The following is a 26,664-nucleotide window of genomic DNA, read 5'->3' as shown; positions in this document are numbered from 1 at the left end:
GCTGGCATGAAACTAAAATACAAGCTAATGACACTGTTTTTTAACCAAGCTGTTTAAAAAAAATGCCATTAAAACTAAAAAAAATGTAATGTTGCATTTGGTGAGATGCTAAACTACAATTCCTGAGTGAAATTGTTATTGTAATGTATGTCTGTCATCTGGCATTTTGTTAATTGGCTAGCTCGTTAGCTAGCTAGCATGAGCTAACATGTTCTCATATATGCTAGATTTTGGCAAGTACAGTAGCACCGGCAATATCACTCTCTAACCATTTACAAATGTTCCAACAACAAAAAAATATACTTACTCAGACAGAGATAGATGTCATTTGATGAAAGCAGGGTAAGACCTTGACCACGAGCATGTTCACCCGCCAATTTGCACACAGCAACACTGGAGTTTGTGGAATCAGCTTCTGAGCATGCGCAGAAACCCATCTAGAACATTCTTAGTGTGATTGTGCAATTCACTTAACAGTGTTATGTTGAATTTACTTAGCTGGCTTCTTTTGCTTTGACAAGTTTTTATTTTAAGTTAGACTTATTAAAGTGCACTTGGTTTTAAAACCAAACACAGAAATGTTAATTAAATATAATATAGGATCATTTATTTCATTCAACAACTCACAGAGTTCACTTTTTTGAGTGTACATAATGAAAAATGACCAGTGGTAGAAAAGCAGCAGCTGTGGGTTACGGCTCTACATTATTCAGCATGCCTAGTAGAGTGGCCAGGCCGATGCGGCCCCCCTGTACTCCTTTTGCGCTGCCCTATTCTCCAACAGTAAGCTCAAACATGGAATACGCTGGCGGCGACTGCAGGCCTTAGACCCGGCGCCAGGGCTTTGATCTCTGAGCTGTAGTGCAAAGGAACTCACTTCTCTGCTGCTACCACAGCCATGAATTTTACAGTGGCCCCTTGTGGTTTTGGTAGCAATTCTCCAACCAAACTGCACTTGTCGTATTTACGTAATGAATAAGCAAATATTGATCTGTGTAAAGAATGTACAGCAAAAGAGAATTGCAGGTCTACATCTAGTATGACATGTAAACATGCCCTTTAAGTCCTGGTGACATTGTGCAGACGTTTGATGATACATTGTTGAAGTAGCAGGGAGAAAAGTGAAGGACTGCAGCAGCCTGTGATGAGGGTCATACAGTGATGCCAGCTGTCGTGTCTCGCCCTTGAAAGTGACAGAGCTTAAAGCTCTAGTGTGAAACTTTTACATATAAAAACGTCTGTTGCATTCAAATCACATGTCAAATGAGTTTACGCAATGCTGATTAAGCCTTTCAGCTCTACATGACTCTCTCAGTATAGTGTTATAGAGGCGACGGCAGCTCATTGGTAGAGCCAGTCCTCTTCCCGGATTCCCGGATCAGCTAGTCTACGTGCCCGTGTGTCCTTTGGCAAGATACTTTGCTACTGACAGCTGTGCTGGCAGCATGTGAATGGGTATAAAAGATGTGTCAATGTGCTGCACTGTATGAATGGCTGTGAATGGGTGAATGGCCAAAACTTTAGACTAAAGCAGCTTTGAGTGGTCATCAAGACAAGAAAAGCCCAATATAAATACAGACCAATTACCGTAGATCTTGTGTCACATGTTGAAGTTCCCATGTGACGCAACACTGCACAAGTTGACTGAAAACACAAAGAGGCACCCAGTAACATTTCCAGGAGGTTATTCAACTGCACATAAAACCTGGTCATCCATCCTCCTCACCCGTCTCTGTGCTGCCAGCCCATACACACAAACACTCCCTCAGTCAGGTCTGATAGTATTGCTCAGCAATGACAATGATCAAGGATGCATCATGCACACGTGCATGGAAAGATACCTGGTTGCTGCCCTTCAGCAAACACTGTTCTTGACATCGTAATGTTTACCTTTTCTTTCTGTATTCACTAGGTGGCTGAGTGGGGTATCCAGAAGTTGGGGCTGATCAAATATTCCAACAAGTCAGCAGGAACCTACAGCGGTGGGAACAAACGAAAACTTTCTACTGCTATAGCCCTGATTGGTTGTCCTCCAGTGATCTTCCTGGTAAGATACAGCTTCACTGATGTGGTTTACATTAGGGAACAATGTGCTACGCTTCTGTGTTATTAAGACTTATGAGTGCAATACTTAAAAATCAATATTTATGTGGTGCAGATTTGGTGTTACCTCAGATCAGTTATTTTCTTTTTACAAGTGCACAGAGACAAGACTGTAGTTGGAAGATGTTTGGGCTAATATACGCTTTCAAAAGTAAGTAGGCCAAAAACAAGTTATTGCAAATCCTCACTGAATTAACTTAGGGATGAAAAACACATTTCTTTTGAATAGACATGGTGTTTATTTCAGTGGTCAATTTCTGGTCATGTTTCAATGTTTGTGAGGGAAGAACCAATTTGTAATGCACACAGAACTTTATGTATGTATTAAATTTGTATTTATTAAGACTTTAAAATGAAAGCGTAAGCATTTCCTCACTGACTGACAGATTAATCAAATCATGATAGAGAATTTTCTACATCACATGCTTACAATAAAGTAGCGTTAGTGTGAAGTGGGTTGTCAAGTTACAGTCCCAACCACAGTGCCACATGGTCAAATAATGCGAAAAGTAAAAAGAATTGTTGACAGTCTATGCAGAAACATAACATTGAAATTATATATATTTATTTGTTAATGCTCTGCAATAAATATTTAACAGCTAGAATTCACTTTGTTGCTCATAAACTGATAAATATAAAATACGACTTTACATAATTTAAAGCAATTCTTTGAATTATGCCCCTAATAACAATTTTAGTCAGGTAATGGAATTCCACAGTAAATTACATTTACTGAATAATCTTTGCGGCCATTTCCGTTTTCTGGCTCTGTTTGCAGACTATAAAGCTCCTCTGTTCTGAAACTCCTGATTTACTCGCCTGAGCATGGCTCGCCTTCACTTTGAGGCAGTGGGATAATGTGTCGTCAGTGTCTGTGTCACTTTCAGTATTCTGTTACTATCCCAGGCAGCCTTGAAGCACTGCCATGTTCGGTTTGCAGAGGGACACATTGGGCACAGTGATGGAAATGCCCCATGGGATTTGTAGGATTCTGCTAGTGAGGCAAAACCAGACCTGGAACGAAACCAGGCAATGGACTGAGTACTGTCACTCTCTAATCATGCAAGGACAGACTGGCCTTAAGGAAAAGAAACAGCATTGAGTCACTGAGACTGTGTGTGAGAGTGTTTCTGTACACGTCTCCATTGTGTGTATTCTGTGAGTAGTCTGCGGATACACCAAGATTTATATGATGTATTGTCGATGGATAACAAATTAAATGAACATTCTCGTCTTCAAGACATTTGTTCAAGACATTTCATGTCAGGGCAAAAAATGACTTGTTGAATTTGTCACCTTCTTTGCGTTGTTTATTGTCACTCATAACAATTCTCTACTTGTTTATGTGGGTATTTCCTTTTGGTTATCACGTATTTCTGTGTAACACACGTAAACCATGACACAGTACATTCCACAATGATATACCAATGTGTCATGTAATATAAACAATGTTAAAGAGGTTGTATTTATTGTAGGATGAGCCAACGACTGGGATGGACCCCAAGGCCCGGCGCTTCTTGTGGGACTGCATCCTAAGTGTCATCAAAGAGGGACGCTCGGTCATTCTCACGTCGCACAGGTACACGCTCACTATTTATCTATTGATTTTCATTGACACATTCATGCTTCACCCAGCAAGATGTATTTTCAGTCATCATATAGAAAGCACAGCTGCCAAATTGTCCATAAAATGAATGTGCAGTGATTTGAGTTACACTTTAGCTGAAAGATATTGTTTCCTGTGTTTCAGTTACTGTTAGTTGCCTGAAAACACATTTGCTGTTCAAAAGCTTACATGAAGCACGAGGGCATATTGACTGATTGTTGCCATTTTTTCCACCATGAAAAGAAAAAAACTGTCAATAACTGTCTTGAATTCTGTTCCGTATCCTCGATTTCCTGGGGCAAATTTGAGTTCCCTTACTTTTGAGAGAGGAAAAAAATATAGATTTATTTGTGAAGCTTAAATCTATAGTCCACAACTTTTAAACATAAACATATGTACGTTACTTTTAAACCAGTGTCAAATGGATTCCCACAGTGCTGATGAAGCCTAACAGCTGTCGTGTGTTTCCCAGTATAGTCGTCTTTAGACCTTGTGTCACCCGGCCTCATTCCCACTCTGTACACAGGAAGGGATTTGTTTTAGGTCAAGACAGACGGAGACAGCTGTAACTCTACGTTAGTAGGGAAAGATGGCTGCAAAGGAGTTTCAGAAGTGGATTCTACTGCTCAAAAAGCACGGTCAATCAGCTGTTTGACGCTTCCAGTGTCCACCTGCTCTTGCACAGTCACTGTATACACAGAAATGCTCGCTCAGTCAGGGCTGATAGTATTGCATGACATAACTGGTTTTCAGATGAAGGACACAGCATGCAAGTAATGTTACATGTTACATAGTTATTTTCATCAGCAGAATAATAACAACAACAAAAATTGCACACTGTAGCTTAAAAACTTGATGGGCCAACCTGATATAGATCATTTTTTACAATTAAAATACCTCTTAATTTTCCAATTTCCCAAATTTAATTGCCTCAGTGTTTGTGTCATCAGTGTTCCTGGCAGTTCATGTGAATAATCTGTGCGGCTGTTTTATTTGGACTACATTGCCTTCATTACTTGTGTTGATTTCACTGAAAAAAAACATCCGTGTGACATGGTTGCAGTGTGTCAGAGCTGCCTCCAATTATTGTCCATGGCATGACCTGGTGTGAGATACACCAGGTTTTACAAAGTCATAATCCTAATTGAACAATTCTACAGAAAGGGTTCACAGGTTTTTGCCTGTGAACCCTATGACTCCAGTCCAACACCCAAAAAAAAGATCATAATAAAAATTGCAGACGGCCCCTTGCTGTCTCTCCAATTACAACATGTTTTGTTCATTTGAGGTGTCAGACATGTTTTCAAAGTCAAACTTAAACTAGCTGTGAAAGGAGAACATTGTGAGTGAACAAAGTCTAAAATTGTATGAGCTGTATCCATTATACAGACATCTGGGATCAGTGTTCTTGTCATGATCGAGTACATTTTAGCATTAGAATGAGAAAGACAGACATCTCAAAAACAGCCATTACACAGAGTTTCTATTGTCTCTCTCACTGTATCTGTAAAGGAAATAATATCCAAGGAAATGTATTATACTGTAATATTCCTCCTTTCAACAGCATGGAGGAGTGTGAGGCACTGTGCACACGAATGGCCATCATGGTCAATGGTCGCTTCAAGTGTCTCGGAAGCATCCAACATCTAAAGAGCAGGTTAGTGTCTTCTTTTTCCACCTAAAAATGGAACGTTCTGTAAAAACAGAACAATACATTTCATTGCCAGTGGAATGGCACCTAAACTCCACAGCTTAGCTCGTATATTAACTCTAGGGCTGCTGGTCTGTAGACTCCATCAAATTTTTGATTCTTATTTTTGATAAGCCAAGCTAACCAGCCGTTGGTTCCAGTCACAGAGAAAGAAACTTAGCGTCTGTGTGTTTCCTTAAGTTTTTATTTAGTGTATACAACTTCAGTTTCTGTCTCTTTGCAGCTTCATGTGTCTGTAACAATAATGTATTCATTTATTTTGCTTACCTGGAAGAGGTACGTCTCATGTGGTTTCGGTGCACTAAGCTAAATATGCCTCTCCCCTTTTTTGGCATAGACCCATAGAAAACATCGTATTGATTTTAAATGAAAAGATTCATATAAGGAGCCTTTGTGCTGACAGTCAGGTCTGTCTCTCAAATCTCTGACCATTATCTCATTTTCATAGTTGTTTCCCTCTAGACACATTGATTCAATTTTCACCATCCTTCTCCTTATGCACACCCTTAATAGGCTTTGTGTCTCTTAATGTGTTTTGCTACATCTCCACCGCAGATATCTCCTGCCGTTAGCTCTAAGCACTCAGGTTGGCTCTCTGATTTTCAGCTGACATTTCCCAAGGCCAGCACTTATGCCCCAAGCTCAGCGTGTAACAGTGAGGACGATCCATTACCTTAGGTACAGTCTGGTGACATTATTACCACTACATTGTGTGATCTTATAAGAGGAAGGACATTACACACACGCAAGGACTGCACTCACGACAAGAATATGCGGTGACAATCGTCGGGTGGAAAGAAAGATCAATACACCTGGGATGAGGGGTGGAGCAGACCATTTTTCAAGTCATACAGAGGTTTAGAGGAAACGCCTGAAAGAGCAAGGAGGGATACAAGTGTCAAGGGTATTTTCCTTTAAGAGCAGTTATGTTACATGATTGGCCATGCTTTAAGACCAATCTACAGGAGAAAATGTTTAAAAAGAATGCAAATAAGGGAGAGTTTACATGCAAAGAGTGGGAGAGCACTGTCCAAATCCGTCCCTCCCAGATGTTAAGGTAATTGCCAGATCTTCTGTGTCAATTGCATTCTGTCTGTAGGGGGAAGAGCAGGGTTGTAAATAATTTATGAGCTAAAAGCTAAAACAGGTCTGGAGAACAGAGGGTTAACACGTGTCCTACTTCACTCAACATACTATCGAGCAGAAGAGAATAGCTCTTCACTAGACAGGCAAGTGAGAAGGAGCCAGATAAGCATGACGTTTTTTGCGTGCTTATTTTATATCTCATGTTGGACAATTTACATGCCACTGAAATGTTATCTCTTAGTTCTCACCGCGCAGTGAATAATTTCTAATTAAGCATCCCTATCTCCAAAGCACTTTGTGTAATTAATGTTTCATGAGGTGTGGGACCCTGTTAATGACTGAAAAGGCAATTAAGGACTGTCTTCTCTGTTTTCCTTTCATGTCACTATGCTGCCACATGTTTGTGCTGCCCCCCAGCACACACACACATACACACAAACCCCTCCCACCCTTGTTTAAGCATGTGGTCTACATTCATTAAGGTTGCTTGAGCCTTATCAATTCAGCTTTGTGTGGGGTGAAACCAGTATTTCATGTTTATGTTCATGATGTGGTAATGGAGGGGCAGAGTCTGCTGCTGGTTTATAGATGGGAAGAGTTCCATCACACAGCAGGAGATGAAGCAGAGAGGGTGGAGGACTGACTGGTCAGTGAGGCAGACTGTGCACACTGTTGTCACACGGCGTGAGCAGCTGACCTGCAAAGCTGGGGGTCCTGCTTCTTCTTCCTGCCCCCACCCCCAGTTTCTCCATCTCTTTTTTGATTGCAATCGCCTGAAAGGGGTGTGGAATATCATCACATGGCATCTCTCACATGTTGACCCCCTATTGGGCGCATGTAATACATGTTCACCCAACTACATTCACATCAGCCCCTGCCTCTTTCACTCTCTTCCCCCTACCCATCTCCTTCAAAAACCTCTGACCATATTCCTCTTTTTTATTCTTCCTGCTGCTGCTGCTCTTAAGTGGCAAGACTTCCAACTGAGTCATGTACATGCTTGTTAGTGCGGCTTCAGTGGTAACCCCATCTTTATCACAGAGATGCCCTGCTGCTGCTTTAACAACCTCTCTGTGTATCAATCAAGCCTCATTCCAGCCAAAATAATCCATTTAAACTACTGTTGAAGTAGCTGGCATCTCAAAAGGGCTAGGGATGTGGTTTGACTCTTGTAATCTGAGCAGTAGTGTGGCTATTTTAAGAAACTCATTCATTATCTTTATCTTTGCTTGTTAAAAACATCCTCCTTACCTGTCCTGAGACTGAGCCCCTCAAATCAATCACCATTCAAGGTGTTTATGAAAGGCTGATGGAAAAGGAGGAATAAAGCTGAAAAAAGTACAAGAGGCTGTAAATAGTGCTTTAGCACCAGCAGCGTGTACAATATGAAAGTTCCCAGGTGTTAAGTAAACCCAAATGAAGTGGAGGAACCAATAAAAGCAGCTTCAAAAGCTCCCCTATAATCTTGTCAGTTAGGAAGGCCACCCACAAGCCAAGGCAGGATTTTCCAATGATTGATATCACTCACTGCTTCATATAGTACCCTCAGTAAGTACACACCACAGTCTGGAGTCTTATTTTCCCTTTGCTCAAAGCAAGGCATGATATAAAAGTTGGGGGTGGGGTGTGTTTAATGCATTAAGGTAATGCACTGAGGGCACAGGAGAGTTTTTACAAGAGCCGTGTTTAAAAGTTTGGATCAATCCCCTGAAGTTGATGTCGAGAAGTCCAATAAAGTTCTCCCCACTCTGTCTGCGCCACAGCTCTGCAGGTGTGCCATTATCTCAATAGTTTACAGCTTTTAAGTGCGTGTCACTGGCAGAGGCGGTGGACGAAATTGTTCTCCATACGGTTTACAATGCTTTCGCAATGAACGTGTAATTAAGACTTTGATGGACACAAAAGGAGAACTGTACATATGCCATGCATATCTGACTGCACTACAAAAATACATCGTCTTTATTCTTGTTGGTAGAATCTTATTTCATGTGTGAGCGTGGTTCTTGTACAGATATTAGATTTTGTATTTAAGCTTATTTTTTATGCTCAAGCAACAAGCAAGAAAGCACATTTACATAATGCCCTTCATGGTCTGCGCAGTGCTCTATATATCTTGGTATTTTATTAGGTCCTTGTTGAAGTATACTGTACATGTTTGAATAGCCCACAGTAATAACTTTTACAGGCCTCATGATGGCCTTCATGTTAGCTCACCTTTGATTCACAACATCGCAGGCAAACACCGTGTAAATACACTATAACACAGAGGCAGACAGACACCACTAATCTTTAAAAAACTGCTACCATGGACAGATCAAGGTCATGAATGAGTCTCTCACACCTTTATTCACAGTTCACTCATATTTATAATGTCTGAAGTCATCATTCCTTGAAGGCAGCACCCTTTCCTCTCCAACCACAATGATACATCCCACTGCAAATTGACACTAGTAACTTGTTATTTTGTTTTAAAGATACCTAGTTGAGTTTGTATATATGTGTATATATATACATATACACATATATACATATATGTATACAGTATATAGATATGTATATGTATATTTTCAGTTATGTTTTGATAAAAAGCATTGAAAGAAATCCTTTTTTTTTAAATTCTACAGTATTATTTCACATTTTTGATACACATTTTGATATCTTTTGACATCGAGTACATTTCTTAACTGACCAGACAAAAAAATCCACACATCTGTCTATTTGGTCAGATGGGTGCCCCCCCCCCCAGGAACCAAGGAAGTTTTTGGATGACTTCCTGCCTGATCAAAGCATCAGACCACCCCAGCCACAGCGTGACCTGTTGCCCCACGTTAGCCCTCACCCCCGTGGACTCAAATATTAGGTTTGCCAGTGGTGAGGGTGACCTTTCCAGACTCCCCCAGATGAAGGAAGGCAGCAGAATTATTTTGTGCCTGTCATGCCCTTATCTGTGTCTAGCTGTTGTTTGTTTTAAATTACATGGAGCAATGACTTTCCAGCAGACCAGTGTGCAGGAGAAGCCCGAATAATGAAAATGAAGAAGCAAGAGCTGCAGCATGGACATGGCTGCACAGAGGCTCAGCCATGCTGCTATGGTTGTAACAATGAGGTCCAACATTTAAACATAATCCATTGACTAAGATAATTAGTCATCCATTATATCAGTTAAAAAGCCAATCAGCTATTTCATACATGCAGTGCTGTTGCCATGATCATGCAGTGAAGTGTGGTTTTAGTTTCAGTCCAAGCTTGCCCTTGCCTGTACAGTCAGAGTTTATATGAGGAGAGGAGAGGCAGTGTATCATAAATGAAAGAAATTGTTTTGTTGGGAATGTGGAGGCAGACTAAAAATGATGAGAATGAAGGAAAGACATTTTCCCCAAAGTGCTGCCTGAAGCCCTGTGTAGCAGCACCAAGAAAGGAAATAAAAGTAAGTTAGACAAAGAGGAGAAGCTAATTTAGAAGCCCCTTTGCTGTTGCTAACAAGCACCATTTCATTATGCTCTCCCGCCCATTCACCACCCAAGCGGCATTGCTTCCTGACTCCATTGTTTTGTTTTGTCTTTTTGCATCTTGGCTGAGCCTGATGGCTGTGATGTTTTGGTGGCAGTTGTGTTGAAAGATTTATGCTGTACTTGATTGCATCATATAAAAACATCCATAATGATGCTTCTTTACAAAGCAGAATAACTATTCTGGCTGTTTTTCATATAACGTGTGTGCTTTACTGATGGTGGATGTTGCTTTGCGCAAATGGAAGATGATTTGCTTTGTTGAGGAGGCAGGTGGATGCTTTATGCTGGTATTGTGTCTTTACATTTGACTTGACGAGCATTTGGTAGTGTCTGTAGATGTAGATGATTTAGTCAGTAGCTCAGTTCCATACAAATATAATTGTTATTATGGTTAAAGAAAATGAAAAAGAAAAAAAAAAAACCTCCCTCTGCCAAGTTAGGAGATCCATTCTGTTGTTTTTCACTCACTCACAAATAAACCCAGTGACAACACAGGTGAAAACAACCTCTTTGGCAGAGTTATTATATATATTATTATTATCTTCATGTATTAATAAATGATCATGTCCACAGCCATGTTTTTAATATTTTACACTAAGTGGTCTGAGATGTACTAGGGATGGCTCAAAAACAACTTTCAACCTGGATTTTCTACCAATACCAGTATCAGCCCAATAAAGTTGTTTTTATGCCTTTTAAATTATCAAACTTTGAACAACGTATTTGTGATGATGTGTTTACCACCGAGTCACCATTTTAATATTTGTATCACAAATAATTTACACATTTAAAGAAAAAAGTAAACAGCCTACGTCTGTGCTGAATGAAACACTTATGGGATTTGAATAGTATTAGATTTTATGTTTTTCTTCTTCCAATATCTAATCCAGTGATTTTCACTAGTGTTGGGATGATCGCCATTTTATAGGATTATTTTCCACATACAGTGTGTGATGACGACTCTGCAGACAGAAAGCCGACCCGTCTCTGATGATTGAAGAGGTCTGGAACTCTTCATAACATAGCAGCCGATTAGGAATGCACTTTACCTCGAAACCATTCAGTGCTTTATAAACCAACAGCAATATTTTGGAATCAATCTTTTTGACATATAGGAAGCCAGTGTAAAGGTCTAAGAAGTGGAGTGATATCATCCACTTTCTTGGTCTTGGTGAAGACTCAAGTACCAGCATTGTGAGACCCACAAATAGTCACGTAGACAATGTCTCTCTGAGATCTGAAAAAAAACTCCATTTAATTGTCTATTTGTTCTCATGAGGATTGTAGATTGGTCTTGTGATTGTCTTAATGTGGCTGTTAAAATTAAAGTCTTCATCCATGACTTTACAAAGAGTTCAGGTAGTGTTTCTGGACTGGTTATGCAATTGGAAACATTTTGGAGACATCTTGGGGAATGTCCATTTGCAGCATGTCAAAGCAGCAGCAGGACAATTTCAGATGTTGTACAATTTGTTCAAATCAATGTAATTTATCCCATTCAACGTTTATCATTTGAATGGTGATTTTGCCACATGTGTTCAGCTTTTTGGCCCTTGTCTTTTTTCAGTTCTGACCACTGAGGTATTTATCCTTAATGTCTTACCAGCAACCTCCTTTGCCTATATGGAACCCAGCGGCATCAATTACATTTGTTGTTTTAATATTGAAGTTGAACTGAAAAACACAGTTATTGTCTGAGACACTGGAGAGTACGTGCTCGAGTGAAAGCCTGAAGAAGCACCTGTGTTTTCAGAGGCATGTCATGTGAATTTGTCTTTTTGAACACTGTACAAGAAAACACTAGAATGATCAAAGGGCTCAGCATCAATCACCCCAACCTTAGAAGTGTTCCGACCCTTGGACATAAACCAGTCCACAGTGTGTCCTTTGTTCTGTGTGGGCTCAGTCACATGCTGCTGTCAGTGCTTATTTCTCAAGCACAATTCCTCAGTGCCTTTAGTGCTTCCTGTCCATGAATTTGTCAACGTCAATGTTAAAACACGCTCACACCATAACTGCAAAATGTACAGATGTCAGTTCAGCAAAGTCATCAGAAAAGGTTGTGTAGTATTTAGATGGCCTGTACTGTAGATATTTATGAACATAACTTAAGAAGAGGAATCAAACTGAAGAGCCATAAATTCAACTTCACCTACATTTTCGTTAAATTGATTTCCAAAAAACAAACAAATTGAAGGTCAAGCTTTTTCTATAATTAGAATTAATGTGGAAATTGATATTCTGTTAATTTAAAACACACTGGTGGTTTTCTTCTTATCAAGACAGGAATTTTGTATGAGAGAGTATAATTTGTTTTGTGCTATGATACTGGAGATATTGTAAGAACCTATTATGAATGATTCTTTTCACTTTTGCCTCATGATGCCATTTGTGCATTAAATGCTTAGACAAGCCTTTCATGCCAATGTGGAGCACAGCTAAGGTCAGAGTGAAGTACAATTTGGTATGGTTGAAGGGTTGTCCACCAGGCAGCTGCTTAATGAAGTGCTAACGTTATGATACTTGCCGCGGTGTACTACATCATTTGTCGTAGAGTACACGAGGGAAGCTTTTGATCACCTTTGGTGTAAAGCCTCTGAGAAGATCACAGTATAGAAACAGTTCTCAGATCCCTCCAATACCTGGAGGCAGGTTTTGGAAGAATAGCACACCTCCAGGTCTATGCTATCATATTCAGTAGGATGGGAAATAACAAACTGTCTGCATCCTTGTGTGATATTTTAATATACTTACATTTTTTTCCATATCACAACTCGTTCAAAATGTCTGCATATCACAGATGTGTGATGTAAATCCGTTTGTGGTTCACAGTTGCAAATCAAGAACAGACTTAACTCAGTGAGCCTTATTCATCCTTAGTTGATAAGGATGAACTAGTACTGACCAAGTACTGTGAAGTACAGAAGCAGTTTAGTTCAACATAAGTCATTCAATGTGAGTCAAATGTGAGAAAATCTGCATATTCCTGATTCAGATGATTCAGCTCCTGTTAATTTACCATACACCATGTACTTTTTACATCCTGTAAGAGCGTTGGGCTGTTCCATAATCTTAATGAATCTGAGGATTTAATAGGCATTCTCCCTTTATGCACATTTACACTGTTCTTGCTCTGTAGATCGTCATCTTCAAGCAATCATGCTTTAACTAAAGGAACTCTGCTACCCAAGGGGTCATTGTTCTCCTCAGCACCAGCAGAGAGCCTCACTTTTCCTCTCACTCCCTTTGGGATCGTGCAGACCGACAGTTTATTCAGCATATCGTTAATTACCACTGAGGGGGCCTGTGACTCTTGTTGCATGCAGCTCTGTACTGGCCCACAATGGACATTTCCATGGGTAAATCCAACATTAGGGAATTAATTAGGTAGAAAACAATGGGTCATAAGAGGACTAACGACAGAATAACAAGGCACAGAGTCTTATTTGGTGCTCACGAGACGTAGCATATAACTGGGAAGATGCAGAATTATAATTAGGTTTAGAGATTAGCTACAGCCCATTTTCATCTGTGACAATGTTTATGTCTAAGGACGCTGCTCACACAGAAGAGCACATTGACATATTTTCAAAGTGATAGTTGTTCAATAATGCAAATGTACTCTGCTGTACTAATTTCACACATTACACCATAATGTTCACATTATTAAAACAGCAGTCACTGAGTTTTGCCTCTTTAAGGCAATGAAACAAGTTGTGACACATTATCAGTTCACTGATGAGGTCAGTCACTTGATGTTGGCCATGGAATGTAAATCTAGTATTCTCCAAGTATTTGACTCTAGGTTTATCAGACCTCTTTACTGAAGACAGCTGCTTCCTGCCGCTGCTAGAGGTAGTATTCCTGTACATGCATGTGGGAGTAGTGAGGCTTAACCTTAATAGAAGTGTCAAACCTGAATATCTCAGTGATAATGTTACACAAATTGCATTGCAAGCCACTTTTCATACTACAGGTGATTTAAACTTTATCCAAATAAATCTGTCAATTAAACATTAAACATTTCCCTACATGTTACTGATCACTGGCAAAATGCACCAGCTGCATTAAAGCTACTTCGGATTTAGAGTGGTTTTGACCCTCTGAGCTATTATGCTTTCCTTTTGTTCTACAGTAGGTGCAGGGCATTTTGCTAATTGCAAAAATGGAGGAGTTTATTATCCACCTAACACCAACTTCATTGAACTTTTGAAGTTGAGTTTCTTTTGTTCATAACTGCTTATGACTCACCCTACATGGAATACATGGAGTACATTCAATAAAATGAGACCAGTTTCATTTCAACAACTCCTTAGTTCCTTCACCCTGATTCATCACACTGCATAATGACTATTAAAGAAAGGTGAATTTCTTGGCGAGTACCATGCTTCTTTGTCCTTGGCCTTTTGTCCTGAACTGCTTATTTGTTCTAGATTCGGGGATGGCTACACGGTGATAGTGAGGGTTGGTGGTTCTCCTCCGGCCTTGAAGCTAGTCGAGGACTTTGTCCAGCAGACCTTCGCAGGCAGTGTCCTGAAGGAAAAGCATCACAACACGCTGCAGTATCAGCTGCCATATGCAGAGGGAGCGTTGGCCACCATCTTCAGCCAGTTCACCAGCCACCAGCAGAGGCTTGGTGTGGAGGATTATTCTGTGTCACAGACCACTCTGGATCAGGTAAGGCTTTTTTCTCGTCAACTTTAGGTGTTATTGTTTCCTTCTTTAGACTCAGAAAACTGCTTTTATGTTGGCTTTCTGTCATGCTGGGGCTCAAAGACCGAAGGTAATAAGTTTTATAGACTTTGGAAATATTTTTGCATTGGGTTAGTGCCTAATAAATATCCTTTCTTTTTATTACTATAGAAATGTAACAGTACATTATTCCAGTCTCTCTATTCACAAGACTATGGTTTTGTGATTTGTGCATATGCATTTTACAGTTGTGGATATGGATTAGGAAAACTCTTTTTTCCTAATCTCTTTTTTTCATGTATTTTATAGTCTTTACTTTTTAGCATTTTTTTTAATTATTGTTAGGTTTAGTCAATGTACGGCTGCAGTGATTAAATACTAAATTTAAACCAAAATAATGTGGTGTTAACCCCTCTCTCAATCCAGATGGAGAAACGGTTTTCTCTGTACTTGGATAAAAAGAGTGAAGCCCAAATTTTACACTTGGAGATGTTCAGTGATCATTTCTGTGATTATCCTTGAGAACAAAATAAAAATGTTTTTTGGAGCATATGCAGAGGAAACATGATCTGACTCCAAATGTCTCCTCTGACAGGAACAGAATTTAGGCGCCCTGTAAGGCATCTGAGGCCATGCTCTATTGTCGTACTGTAATTCTGTGCTGTGACAGCTCAGTTTAACAGATCATTAGGCCATTAATCAATGAATTCAGCATTGCAAGTGCTCTCAGTTAATGGTAGTCTGCTCATTCCAGGATAAGATTTGAAGATCTATCACTGCCTACACATTTTCTTCTCCCATTTAGGCTGTCAGACTGACCAATGAGGCCCACACAGAGTTTTTGCGTAGCCATAGTTCATCCACCAGCTCCCAGTATTGATCAAGACAGATTTTATATATTTATATACGCACACAAAGTTCCTCTCCACCAGAGCCCATATTGTACTCCAGCACAAGTGCACTACACAGCCCTGATTGTTGAGATATAGACTGGTTTCACCCTGTGTTTTCGAAATGCCCCCATTGACCTGATGCAATCAGTAGCTCAGGGTGTGAGCGTGTCTGGTCCTGCAAACTTACCATTAGCTCAGCAGCAGATGACCATGTGGGGGTGAGGATGTCCTCTGAGGGGTTGAGGAAGGTCAGTGCTCCATGCCACCGAGAGGGGATTAAAAAGCCTATCCTTGGATTAGAGGAAGACATGAGTGTCAGTGCTCAACCAAAATATGAGCCAAATGCATAACAACACTTTTTATTCAAAAACGGAGCACAAATGCAAACACGAGTGCAGGAACCAAACACAACAGATTAACAGATAAAGGCTTTGCTCAGATTACCAGGCACATTATGCAAATCTGATTCAACTGAGATCCATTACAGATCAGATATGAGGGCTCACATTCTTAACTACAGGTGTCGTGCATTTGAACACAGCTGCCCTCTCAAAAGGTGGGTTAGCTTTAGCTCTCGAGGACAACACTCTCCTCCGATGTTATTTGAGTTTGCCATGCTTCTGCGGTGTCGGTCAGAGACGACAACACTAAGCGCATGTGTATCAGCAAAAAGCCACATGGATTTTGATACGACTGCTCTCTCCCATGTCACATTGGCCACATATGGGGGATCACATACTAAAGTGAGGCGGATCAGATTTGACATTTGGAATTCATCCACTCAGGCCTGGAAAAGTCAAATCTTAGCCACATCTATCGCAAAAAGTTTAGGAGTCACTTCAGCCTGATAATCTGAACATAGTCCAGGACACCGAAGAGCACTGAGTCTAAATATACTAGGGAAGCAGGGATAATTGAACATCACGATGGGGCGGCCAATCATGGTGAACTGAAAATGTCAAACACAGGAAGCAAAACCAGATAGGGTGTACAGTGGGGAGGAACTACAAAATAAAACAGGAAACTAACAAGACATAATCAGAACAAACAACAGAGAAAACCAGGATGAAAGAACTTGAAGATCCACTGGAACCTGAAACAATGAAAACAAATAATAGAAACTAATTAAGTAAGTTGTCTGGATCTTCACAGACTGCATAACCATGGGTCAGAAGTCATGACACTGAGTTTTTCCTGCGTATTTAATTGAACTGCAGCTTTGTTATATTTAAATGAATTACATTGTGGTACAATACACACTACAGGGATTTCAAGCTTGCCATTAGCAACACAGTGGTAATTCAAGATAAATCCTTTTTTTTGCAGCATTATTTAAATAAATATATACCCTTCAGGGGGAGATTAGCCTTCCACTATGGCACGAAAGGAATTTAAGAAGATATAAATGCTTTTATCCAGTCTGGTTTACAGTCAGATTAGGTTTCTTCTGGAGGATATTTCAGCAGAACGCTGTTTATGCTGCACAGATCATTGGTGTTCAGCCGCACTATTAACTCTAACCTTGGGTAATTTTTTTTGTTTTCTTCTTTGTGAACTTGCGCCACATTGTGCTCTGGTCAATATTTACCAGATCAGAGGTAGTAAATAAATCATACTTGGTTCAGGAGGTCACAGAGGGGACAGCAGGAGAACCTGTGGAGGCTGAGACAGTCACTTTTCAGCTGGTGATTTATAGAGAAGAGCCCTGACCTATAGTATAACACACAACTTGCACTACAATTAATATTGATCCACACAGCCTGGAGCTGGGGCGTTAACATTGATGGCCAGGACAGTGCAGAACAGACGGAGCATTTCAAAGGAAAATGTGACTTTCTAGTGTGTCTTTTAAACACAGACTGTGTGGTGCAAATATGAAGTGTTTGCTGCTTTGTGTGTGTGTGACATTCACACTGTGACCTCTGCGGTGGAATGGCTGAACACTTTTCTATTTTTGTCAAATTTATTTAGCCTTTTTTTGGTTCCTTAATATGCAATAGGATTTAGAGAATGAACATTTCCTTAACATAGTCACACGGTCTCGTTAATGACTGGAATACCCAAACAAACTCAACATCATCATTTTAATACATCAGTTGCGGCTTCATATTAAACCCCATATGGAACATTGAGGAAGGAAATATTCCATTTGTATTAGTTAGCCAGTGTGTTCTTCTGTTTTTAACTTTATCCGAGTCTAATTTTAAATCTTTCACTAATGGATCGCGACTGATCACCGCTGTTTGCTGTCAGTTCAAACATATCATTCAGGTCTTTTGTCCTCGTTTTGAGTGAGAGACCAGTAACGGCAGAAATGAAAGCTCAGTCTTAAAGCATTGTTTTGTTTTGGGTTTTTTTTCTGCTGTCAACATTACAAAGAGCAGAATGAGCCCACTGTAAATGAATCATGTTGACAGAGACATGACTCCAAATGAGATTAGTGTTTTCCTTCCACATAATGATTTGAATCACTAACGTGATGCCCACATTAACCAATTATGACGAAAACATGTCAAGGGTTGCACTGCCACCAAAAATCATTAGTGCAGCTTCAAACTGTGTCCAATAATAATTGCGGGGACAGAACTCTTAATGTCAGCAGTATTAAGGGCAGCAAGAATGGCTTTTGTTTGATAATTAATGTAATTTAATGTTTTCCTTTCATATTCATTTGTAAGAGCCACAGCTTTTTCTATGTCTAATCATTTTGTGACGGGCAAAAATAAAGCAAACTCTAACGTCTTAAAAACGTTAAAAAATTGCTGCACTTTTATGACACAACATGGACACACAGTGTGAATGACGTAGATGCATATATGTGCCTTTTCCCATTGTGCACAGGCTCCTTTGCTACCTATGAGAAGTTAATTGGGAGATTGAGTGTCCTTCACCTCTTCTGTTCTGCCTCAACGAGCATCAAATAAACACTCAAATGCTTCCTCTGTAATGTAATTAATGCCCGTATCCATCTGTTATTAAGAGAATGTCACTCAGTAGCGCTGGTGCATGACTTTCAGGGCATGACTGGATGGTTGACTAAATACAGAAAGTGCAGAATGAGGGACAATCACATCACAATGCAGAGGAAGAATTTACCATAGTTGTCTTCGGCCTAAAATGCTGTCAACTTAAAGCCCTTTCGGAAAGTTAAATGTGAATTGTGCTGATAAATTATTGTACAAACTGTCTGGGCTTGACTATGAATATGAAATACAGAGCAAACCTCAGCACATCCAGCCAATATCAGCCCATGACAGGGTCAGAGGCCAAGACGGGAGTGATAGAAACAGATAGGCAGGCGATACGTTTGTTGAAGTGATGTCTGCACAACCCTGACCTTAACACACCTTGGCCGATGGTCTGATATCCCAGGAGCAGAAGCGAACTCTGGTCTCAGGTGTGCGACAGGTGTGACTTGCTTCTCTAGTCGTGAGATTATCTGCTATTTTACAGTTTCCATAACCCTCCCTTGCTTCCAGGATTAACGTAAGACCTATCTGGTAAACAGCAGATGTGCTCAGTGTCTCTGTCCTGCATAAGAACAAAGAAAAGAACGTTATACTACCAAATAGTTACTAACTGAGTAAGTTAAATAAAGTAAAATAGTCATTATCATGTCTGAAATTGTCAAACTAAATATCCTACATGTGTGACACCAATAAACGTATCGTAGAGATTTAGAAACAGTGCAGCACAGTCATTGAAAAGCCTTTTCCTTTGCTCAAAAATTACATTTTATAGATAAAATAACTTGTTTTTTGTTTTAGTTAAATTACATTATCAGGCTACACCTTATTCAATTACATCAGTGGTTGATTAAAAACAGACGTCTTTGTTTTTCCAAGCTTCTTTTAAACAAAAGCTTGAAAAGATCCCATTATTGTCACTCATTGTTGTATCAGTTTGTAGCCATGGAGATGACTGAGTAGTTTCTTTCAGAAATGGGCTTTTATTTTTTTATTAAGATTTTAAATACAATCCAGTAATCCACATGACTTTGGATATTCACGCAGCTGCTGAAAACCTCTCTTATCATTTTAGATTCTCTTTGTAGCTTGTGTCTGCAGAGAATGTGGTTAATTCGCAGCAGACAGCGAAAGCTAAGAGAACAAAAAGCCTGGACTGCAGCAGCGTTTACGGCACACACATGACTTTTTATGAACGACTTAAGATTGATTTCTTTTGACATGAAAATGTATCGCAGAGCGAAGAATGACTGTTTTTACTCCTTTTCTCAGCTGGTCAAAGATGTCAAACCGTGAGCCTCGATGCTTACTTGATGCTTCATAGCTCTCGTCTGATAACTCATTCACATGCACCCCATTGTCTGGACTACAATTTCTGTTTGGTTTAGAGGCAAATGTTGGAGTAGAGAAATGTCCTCAAGTGTTTCAGTCCTGCATGTCTTAAGTGTTCATCTTGCCTTCATCTTTGAGTAACCTTTCCTCATTAACATTCCAGGTCTTTGTGAATTTTGCGAGGCACCAGCACACAGAAGAGGAGTCTCAGGGCTACAACAACCCAGTGGACATTTCAGATGAGCTTCCTGTGCCACCTTCCATGGGGGGTAGAGAAGGTGTATAGTCCACACCTACAGTAGCCTGCAATATATTGTAATCAAAAGTGAATGCATGTGATTTTTCTCTGCAAAGATGCAGTCCTAATTAATACTCTTAACATAGGCACGACCTATTGTTTGTGATATACACTTTGCACTGTTTGTGAAGGTGTCTGTCTGTGTGTGTGTGTAAAAAAACAAAAGCTAAAAATGATCTCTAATGCAACAAATCAAAAACCTAAAATACTACAAATGTATAGCACTGTTAATATAGCCTCCATCCAGTGTGGACATGAATACAGTAGATTTAGTAGAGTTAGAATTAAGGGCCACATAGTTGAAATATTAATAAAGCACATGTGGACGTCAGATTTGAAAACTGCTGACACCATAGGCTGTATTTAAAAATGGATGTAGCTTTTTTTGGTAGCAAAACAAAAAAAACAAACTTCAGTTATGAGGCACTGAGATTGACAGTTTGACTGGCGCCATGTCAGTTTCTGAGACCAGAGGTTCACACCTGTTACCTGCAACCAGGCTTCTGTTGGACAATACCAGCTGTCAAACACTCAGGTGTTCTCTTATATTCGCTGTGCTCTCTTATCTATTTTTCTCTGTATCAGAAAATCGATTACAAAATTGCCATAATATTCTTTTGAAGAAGACACTGAACTCCTCAGGGAAAGGTTTACTGATCTTATAAATTTAGACAAAACATGGCTTATTTTCCCTTGGATTCTTGATTGAGAGTTCTTTTTGCAACCAGTAGAGTCGCCCCCTGGAGGCTAACTGCTACTTTTTCTCTACGTCTTGGTTTTCACTTTTCACACCAGTAGACTACATCCATTTTTATACAATATACCTCAAGAACATAAAGGGCTGAACTATTCCTGAGTACAGTTGTTTACATGTATTGTTGTATACATTATTATAGGTTGGCATTGGCTTTAGTGTGATGGATTATTGGTGACGTGGAACTGATCAGGTCAGGTGTTTGATGGCACTATCAAGAAAGTCGCGTCATATACGTTGACATTTAATCCCGCCTCAAAGCGAATCAACAAGAGACTGAAGTGAAATTCCTTCATCAACACACAAATCACAGGAGCTCAGTGAGTTTTCACCTCACACTGTGAGTCGCTGACAGGCAATGCATTGATTGCCACCAAGCATAAACGATTAATAACAACTCTGTCAAGTGTGTTGGCTTTGAATGCCTCAGTGAGCCTTCAGTCAGCTGTAGTTGGTGTTTAATGAAAGACATTGGGGTTAGTCACAGTCAAGCAGCTGTCAAACATGTTTGGTCTGAAATAAAGGAAACACATCTTGTAAGTGTTTCAACCACAGCTTACTGGCAACCTTTATTCCGAGCAATTAGACGCAGATTTTATTTATCTTTCTAATATTTCTTATTTAGTGTTTACCTGTTCTTTGTGTACTCTGTAGTAGTAAATATGTTTGTTACAGTGTCCCTCCAAAACAACTCGTAAAAAACTGAAATTTAGTGATGACGCTGCATAGAATTGTGTTAAAGTTCCTTATGTGGGATAGACAAGTAGATTGACAGGGATAGATGTCATTTCTTTCCAACTGTACCAAAGAAATTATTTAAAGTTTCTAAGCAACATTGATTAATTTTGCCTTAATAACAACCTTTTTTTTTTTACCAGCTTTACCCAACTAGTCAATAAAGCCAGAATCAGTTCTTATTGTGCTTTCAATTAAGTCATTTTAAAAAGAGAAGTCTGTAGAAGTGCCTTTAATGTAATATAACCACATAAACTTTATTTAGTTCATGAAACTGCCTTAGGAGCGTGATATGTAACAGGTCCTCAGTGCATTTAGTTACTTTTCAGTTGCTGTTCAGGGAAGGGAGGGAAACATTGTTTGTACCTCTTGATATTATGACCAAAAATATTTTAAATGTATCATGTAAACTTTTGATTTCACTATAATTGTGTCTAATGTATACAGATATTGTGTCATAACGTTTGAACAAACAATTCAAATAGTTTCTCAAAGCTATATTTTATTATACCCTACACTATAGATTTTAAGTGTCTTAATGTAAAGAATGTAAAACTAGGGATGTCATCATCATCGTACCACAGATCTGGTGTCTGGTCGTTGCCACACTCACTGAGATTCCACTTCACTGAATCTCTACTCAATTCAATACAATTCGAGCTGTTGCTCACAGACAAACTCTCCTCGATTTAATCAGTGTGCAAGCAGTCGTTTAGATTAACAAGATGAAAGGCCGCTTTGCCAGATTAGCTTAAAGAAAATATTATTAGTCACTGTGAAAGCTGTTTGTTTTTACTGTGCCTGCCTTCTTCCACTTCTTCTTGTCGCCAAACTAAAGTTGCAAGGACGCCACATATTTCATGCTGTCGTCAAAAGAACGTCCTGAGTTTTCACAATATTGGGTTTTGATTCGGTAACAAGGCGTTGTACGGGTGACGTCCCTGTTTAAATCACTAAAGCTATTTTTGTCAAAGCACTTTACTTCAAGTGAGACGTCGTTTGTATGCTTCTGTGTGAAGTCCTCACATGACTATCATCCACTGCAAAGATTAAGATCTCCTCTTTGTACTTGCCTCATGCCAAGCGAAATGATTATTAAACATTTGCACAAATTGTAATGTGACCCTGACTTTAATGTTCATCCATTGCTGCGTTCAGGCCACTAAAAATCTCTTTAGTTTGTTGTTATGTCCTTCGTTTTACGACACCTCTGTTGCAGGCTCACACATACGTCCACTCAGACCATTAGAGTGTGCTGATCGACAGTGGGTACGTTTGTTTTATTTTTATTTTTTTATTTATTTTTTTTTAAATGTATTTAGTGGAGACTGTGGTGACTTATTTTAATGTAATTAATTCCAGCACAAATTTCCATTTCTCCTCTGAAAATGACAACCAGCTGTTTCTGCTCTACTTTTCTTTTTACATGCTGATTCCACACTGATGTATTTGTCCTATCTGATACAAACATACTGGAAACCAAGAACAGAAGACAGCAGTCAAATTAAATAACATATGAAATGCACATGTGTTGCTTTTTTTTATCACAATTTACTTTCAATGACTTTGTTTTGTGTAGCTCTTCAATGGCAAACAAACTTTTTCTCTGACTTTGTCCACGTATCACAACACTGACTTCCAGGTCACCCTGGCCCACAGGTGGGAACTTCACAGATGTGGTGCAGCTCTTGTCTTAAGGTAAGATTGCTTGTCACTACTTCCCAGCGTTATTCACATGCATGTACATGGTAGGCATTCATTTATTTAAAGGTGACATAGAATGCTTGTATCACACATATATGTTAGTTATGGAGGTCTACTTACATATATTAACTTGTTTTCATGATTAAAAACCTGTTTCAGACCAAAACCACACCCCCAGAATGTGGACTGTGTTGTGATTGGCCAGCCAACGAGAGCTTTCCCACTGTCCTGTGATTAGCCAGGTACCTGGAAGTGACGTAATGGATAGGCAAGCTCTCAGATGCACAGCTCCCCCTCTGGCAAGGTGGATGCTCTGCATCTCAGCAGCTACAACAAGAGTAGTTCTTCTTCTTCTGCGGTTGAATGTACGCAACCGGATGTGCCCGGACTAGTGCCCGCACCGGGAGGCGCTACGGTGGTGAGAGGAGTGGTGAGGATTTCTGATGACGACATCAACCTACGAAAGTGCCGATCCGCTTCACAATAAAACCCTATTTTCTCAGCAGTGGCTGAAGTGTTTGTTCTGAAACTTTAGGGTTTCATAAACGAGGTAATGACGCAGATACACACACAAACGCAGCATTAATTGGAGCTTCCGGTGTATGTGGGCTTTAAACTCCTGATTGTCTCCCTGCAGCATTTCTCCTTCAAGTATTTATATTTGCATATGTACAAAACAGTTGAAGGCCTTTCATGAAATGTTCATTTCACTCTCTGCCGTCGTCCATGGCTACTCTTAAAAGAAAATATCCACTCTATGTGCAGTGCATTTGGCATGAAATGATGGGAAAATACAGACCGGAACACCAGAAAGCAACCCATAAGTGACATGTTCCATTTCAAGTATTTGAATGCTGTGCCTTTTTGCACAAGCATTACCAATGTATCCTCAGTTTGTCTTTCATTTATTACATTTTGTTTTACTTACATGTAAAATCACCCGTTCAGAAACAATCAGGTTTAGTTTTCTTTACTGCTCATCACATGCTGCACACTTGTTCGTGACTTGACTGACATTTTGCCAATCTAATTGTAAGGTACAAGAATACAGTTAAAGTCCACTGGAATGGGATGGTTGCAGGAGTTAGAGAAGATTCAATGATCTGCTCGACAGACAAGTGGTGCAGGAAGCTCCTGCCATCTCTCACACTGTAATCACCACTCTGTTCTCTAAGTTTGCTGTTCTCGCTTCAGGCTGCCTGGAATACAGTAATTGGAACAATCTCTGTTCATCTCACTGCAGTTAAACTGCCACGGACGCTTCAGAGGAACTTTTTTATTCGTCTAGAGTGCTTTTTAAGATAACCCTTTCATTTAAACAACAGTCCCTTTATTATTTGTCTTGGTCACTCACTATTATGTCCATTAACATTTTAAAAGAGATGCCATTACCTTTCGTAATTGTTCAACTTGAAAACTTGTGTATAACTGTCAGAATGTGGAGAGCCAACATGTTCACTGTTAAATACATAGAATGAACAAGTATAATTTACATTATATATGCATATATATACTTTGGAACATTAAGCTAACGTAAAGATAATTCCAAAGTGTTGCTGTACCATGTTTTCTGCACTATGGCAGTTGTATTTAGGCAGTCAAGCTTTGACAAGCACCTTGACTCTCTGCATTTAAAGAAATATTAAAGAAAGTTTTATTCTAAATGAACTATAAAACAAATAGAATTCACTTGGCCTGAGGCAAAAACAACGTTCTGCCTGAAGCTGCTTTGTACATAAAAGCAGGAAGTCAGCATAGTGTGTCATTGCCTCCAGTTGGTTTGCACTGCAAAGCCATTTTGAAACTTAGCGATGATTATGACCTTACTCTATTTATGTGTTTAATTTGTTATTTACATATGAAATAATTTGTTTACTTTTTGTCCCTGTAAAGGTGCATGAAGACCTTTCCCTGCAGGAGAGAGAGCTAGGTCTGTGCCAGCAGTGGACATGTTAAATGTTAATTTTGGCATATTGAATATGCACAATTCAGTTTAAAGCCGAAACCAAGCAGTGACTAGACTAATGCTTCCAAAATATAAGCCGTGTCATGATTTGCACTTATCATATCTGAAGCTCAATATGAAGCAGAGAAATTTGTGTTGTGGGCTGCAGTATATCTTCAGTGGTAATGAATGTCTCATAGAGCAGACCGCAGTGTGTGACCCTGTCTACAGCTGGTGTAAAATATCACTGTTGTCTTGTGGCGAAGCTTCTCCTCTCCTCCTCCATTTAATTGCCTTTGTTGACATTTTTATGCATGCATGTCGGGCTAAACTCTCCATCTTGTCTGCTCGTTTGATTTAGTGGATGAAAATACCTTCTCCTCTCTTGTCCTCTTGTCCTTTTTTCCTCACACAGGAAATGACCTAACAGCTTCTAGATTATTATTCCCACATTCTCTTGTCACTGATGTTCCTGGTTTTATTAAGTTAGATCTGTTTCTTTAATTTCCAAGTTGTTTTTTTTTTTTTTTTATCTGGCATGGAGTTGAAGCCTCAGATTAACTGGGTTTTCAGTCATTTGTATGCAGCGCTGCGTTGGGCGAGAACTTGCTTTGAGCAAGTTCAGAGCTTTATTGCGTCGACTTAATGTGGGCGAGCGACCCCGGTGGTATCAAGGGGTTGGGATGACGCATGCAGTGACAGGGTTCAGCTCAAACAGACAGCGCTGCATCAGAAGTTGCTGCCGTCAAGGTATCGTCACATTTGTCACAGAGCCTTTATTGTTCTTGTAACGGCATCACACCGCGCTGGTGCACGAGTTAGTAAAGTTCATCTAGTGTAAAGAGCAAAGTCACAAAAATTTTTAATTATGTTAGCGATAGCATCATAAAAGGTGATAATAGATGAGATGATGATGAGGGATGGAGTTTGCTATGCGGGCCTCAATTCCCTTTTTGATTGGTGTTCATTTAGGATCTCCTGCTCCCGAACGTGCAACAACACGTCTCTCTCGAAGTCACCTTTGCAGTTGGTGGTGAATTGGTTTTCTTCCCATTTCATTACATCATGTTTGTTTTTGCATTACTTAGCTAGCATGCTCAGGGGGAAGGGCGCTTGATTGTCACACTCCCACAATTACTGCGTAAACCTTATGCACAAATCTGATCAGCAGTTTAATTAAGCCAAGTACTTAACTAATTACTTTCTAACACTATAAATATGATTCATCATTGGTTTCGTGACACTTTCACTTTCATTCATTTCTTTTCACTCAGTGAACCACATATTGAAATCCACCATACACACATACATACATACATACAAACAA

General features: G+C 39.6%; 1 protein-coding gene across 1 annotated transcript in view; it reads left to right on the top strand.

The window, feature by feature from the left end:
• The window catches only part of LOC122773533 (phospholipid-transporting ATPase ABCA1-like), a 52,899-nt gene extending 30,093 nt beyond the window's left edge, over window positions 1-22,806 (top strand). Inside the window, exons 13-17 of the mRNA XM_044032293.1 lie at window positions 1,913-2,047; window positions 3,579-3,682; window positions 5,274-5,366; window positions 14,452-14,695; window positions 20,065-22,806. Of these exons, the coding sequence (XP_043888228.1) occupies window positions 1,913-2,047; window positions 3,579-3,682; window positions 5,274-5,366; window positions 14,452-14,695; window positions 20,065-20,187 (699 nt within the window). The 3' untranslated portion in view covers window positions 20,188-22,806. The remainder of the gene's footprint in view (window positions 1-1,912; window positions 2,048-3,578; window positions 3,683-5,273; window positions 5,367-14,451; window positions 14,696-20,064) is intronic.
• The last annotated feature ends 3,858 nt before the right edge of the window (window positions 22,807-26,664 follow it).

This window comes from Solea senegalensis, linkage group LG8 (assembly GCF_019176455.1).
Source record: "Solea senegalensis isolate Sse05_10M linkage group LG8, IFAPA_SoseM_1, whole genome shotgun sequence".
Lineage (NCBI taxonomy): Eukaryota > Metazoa > Chordata > Actinopteri > Pleuronectiformes > Soleidae > Solea > Solea senegalensis.
Note: the sequence above shows the minus strand (reverse complement) of the source record. Positions and strands in the feature narration are given on the sequence as shown.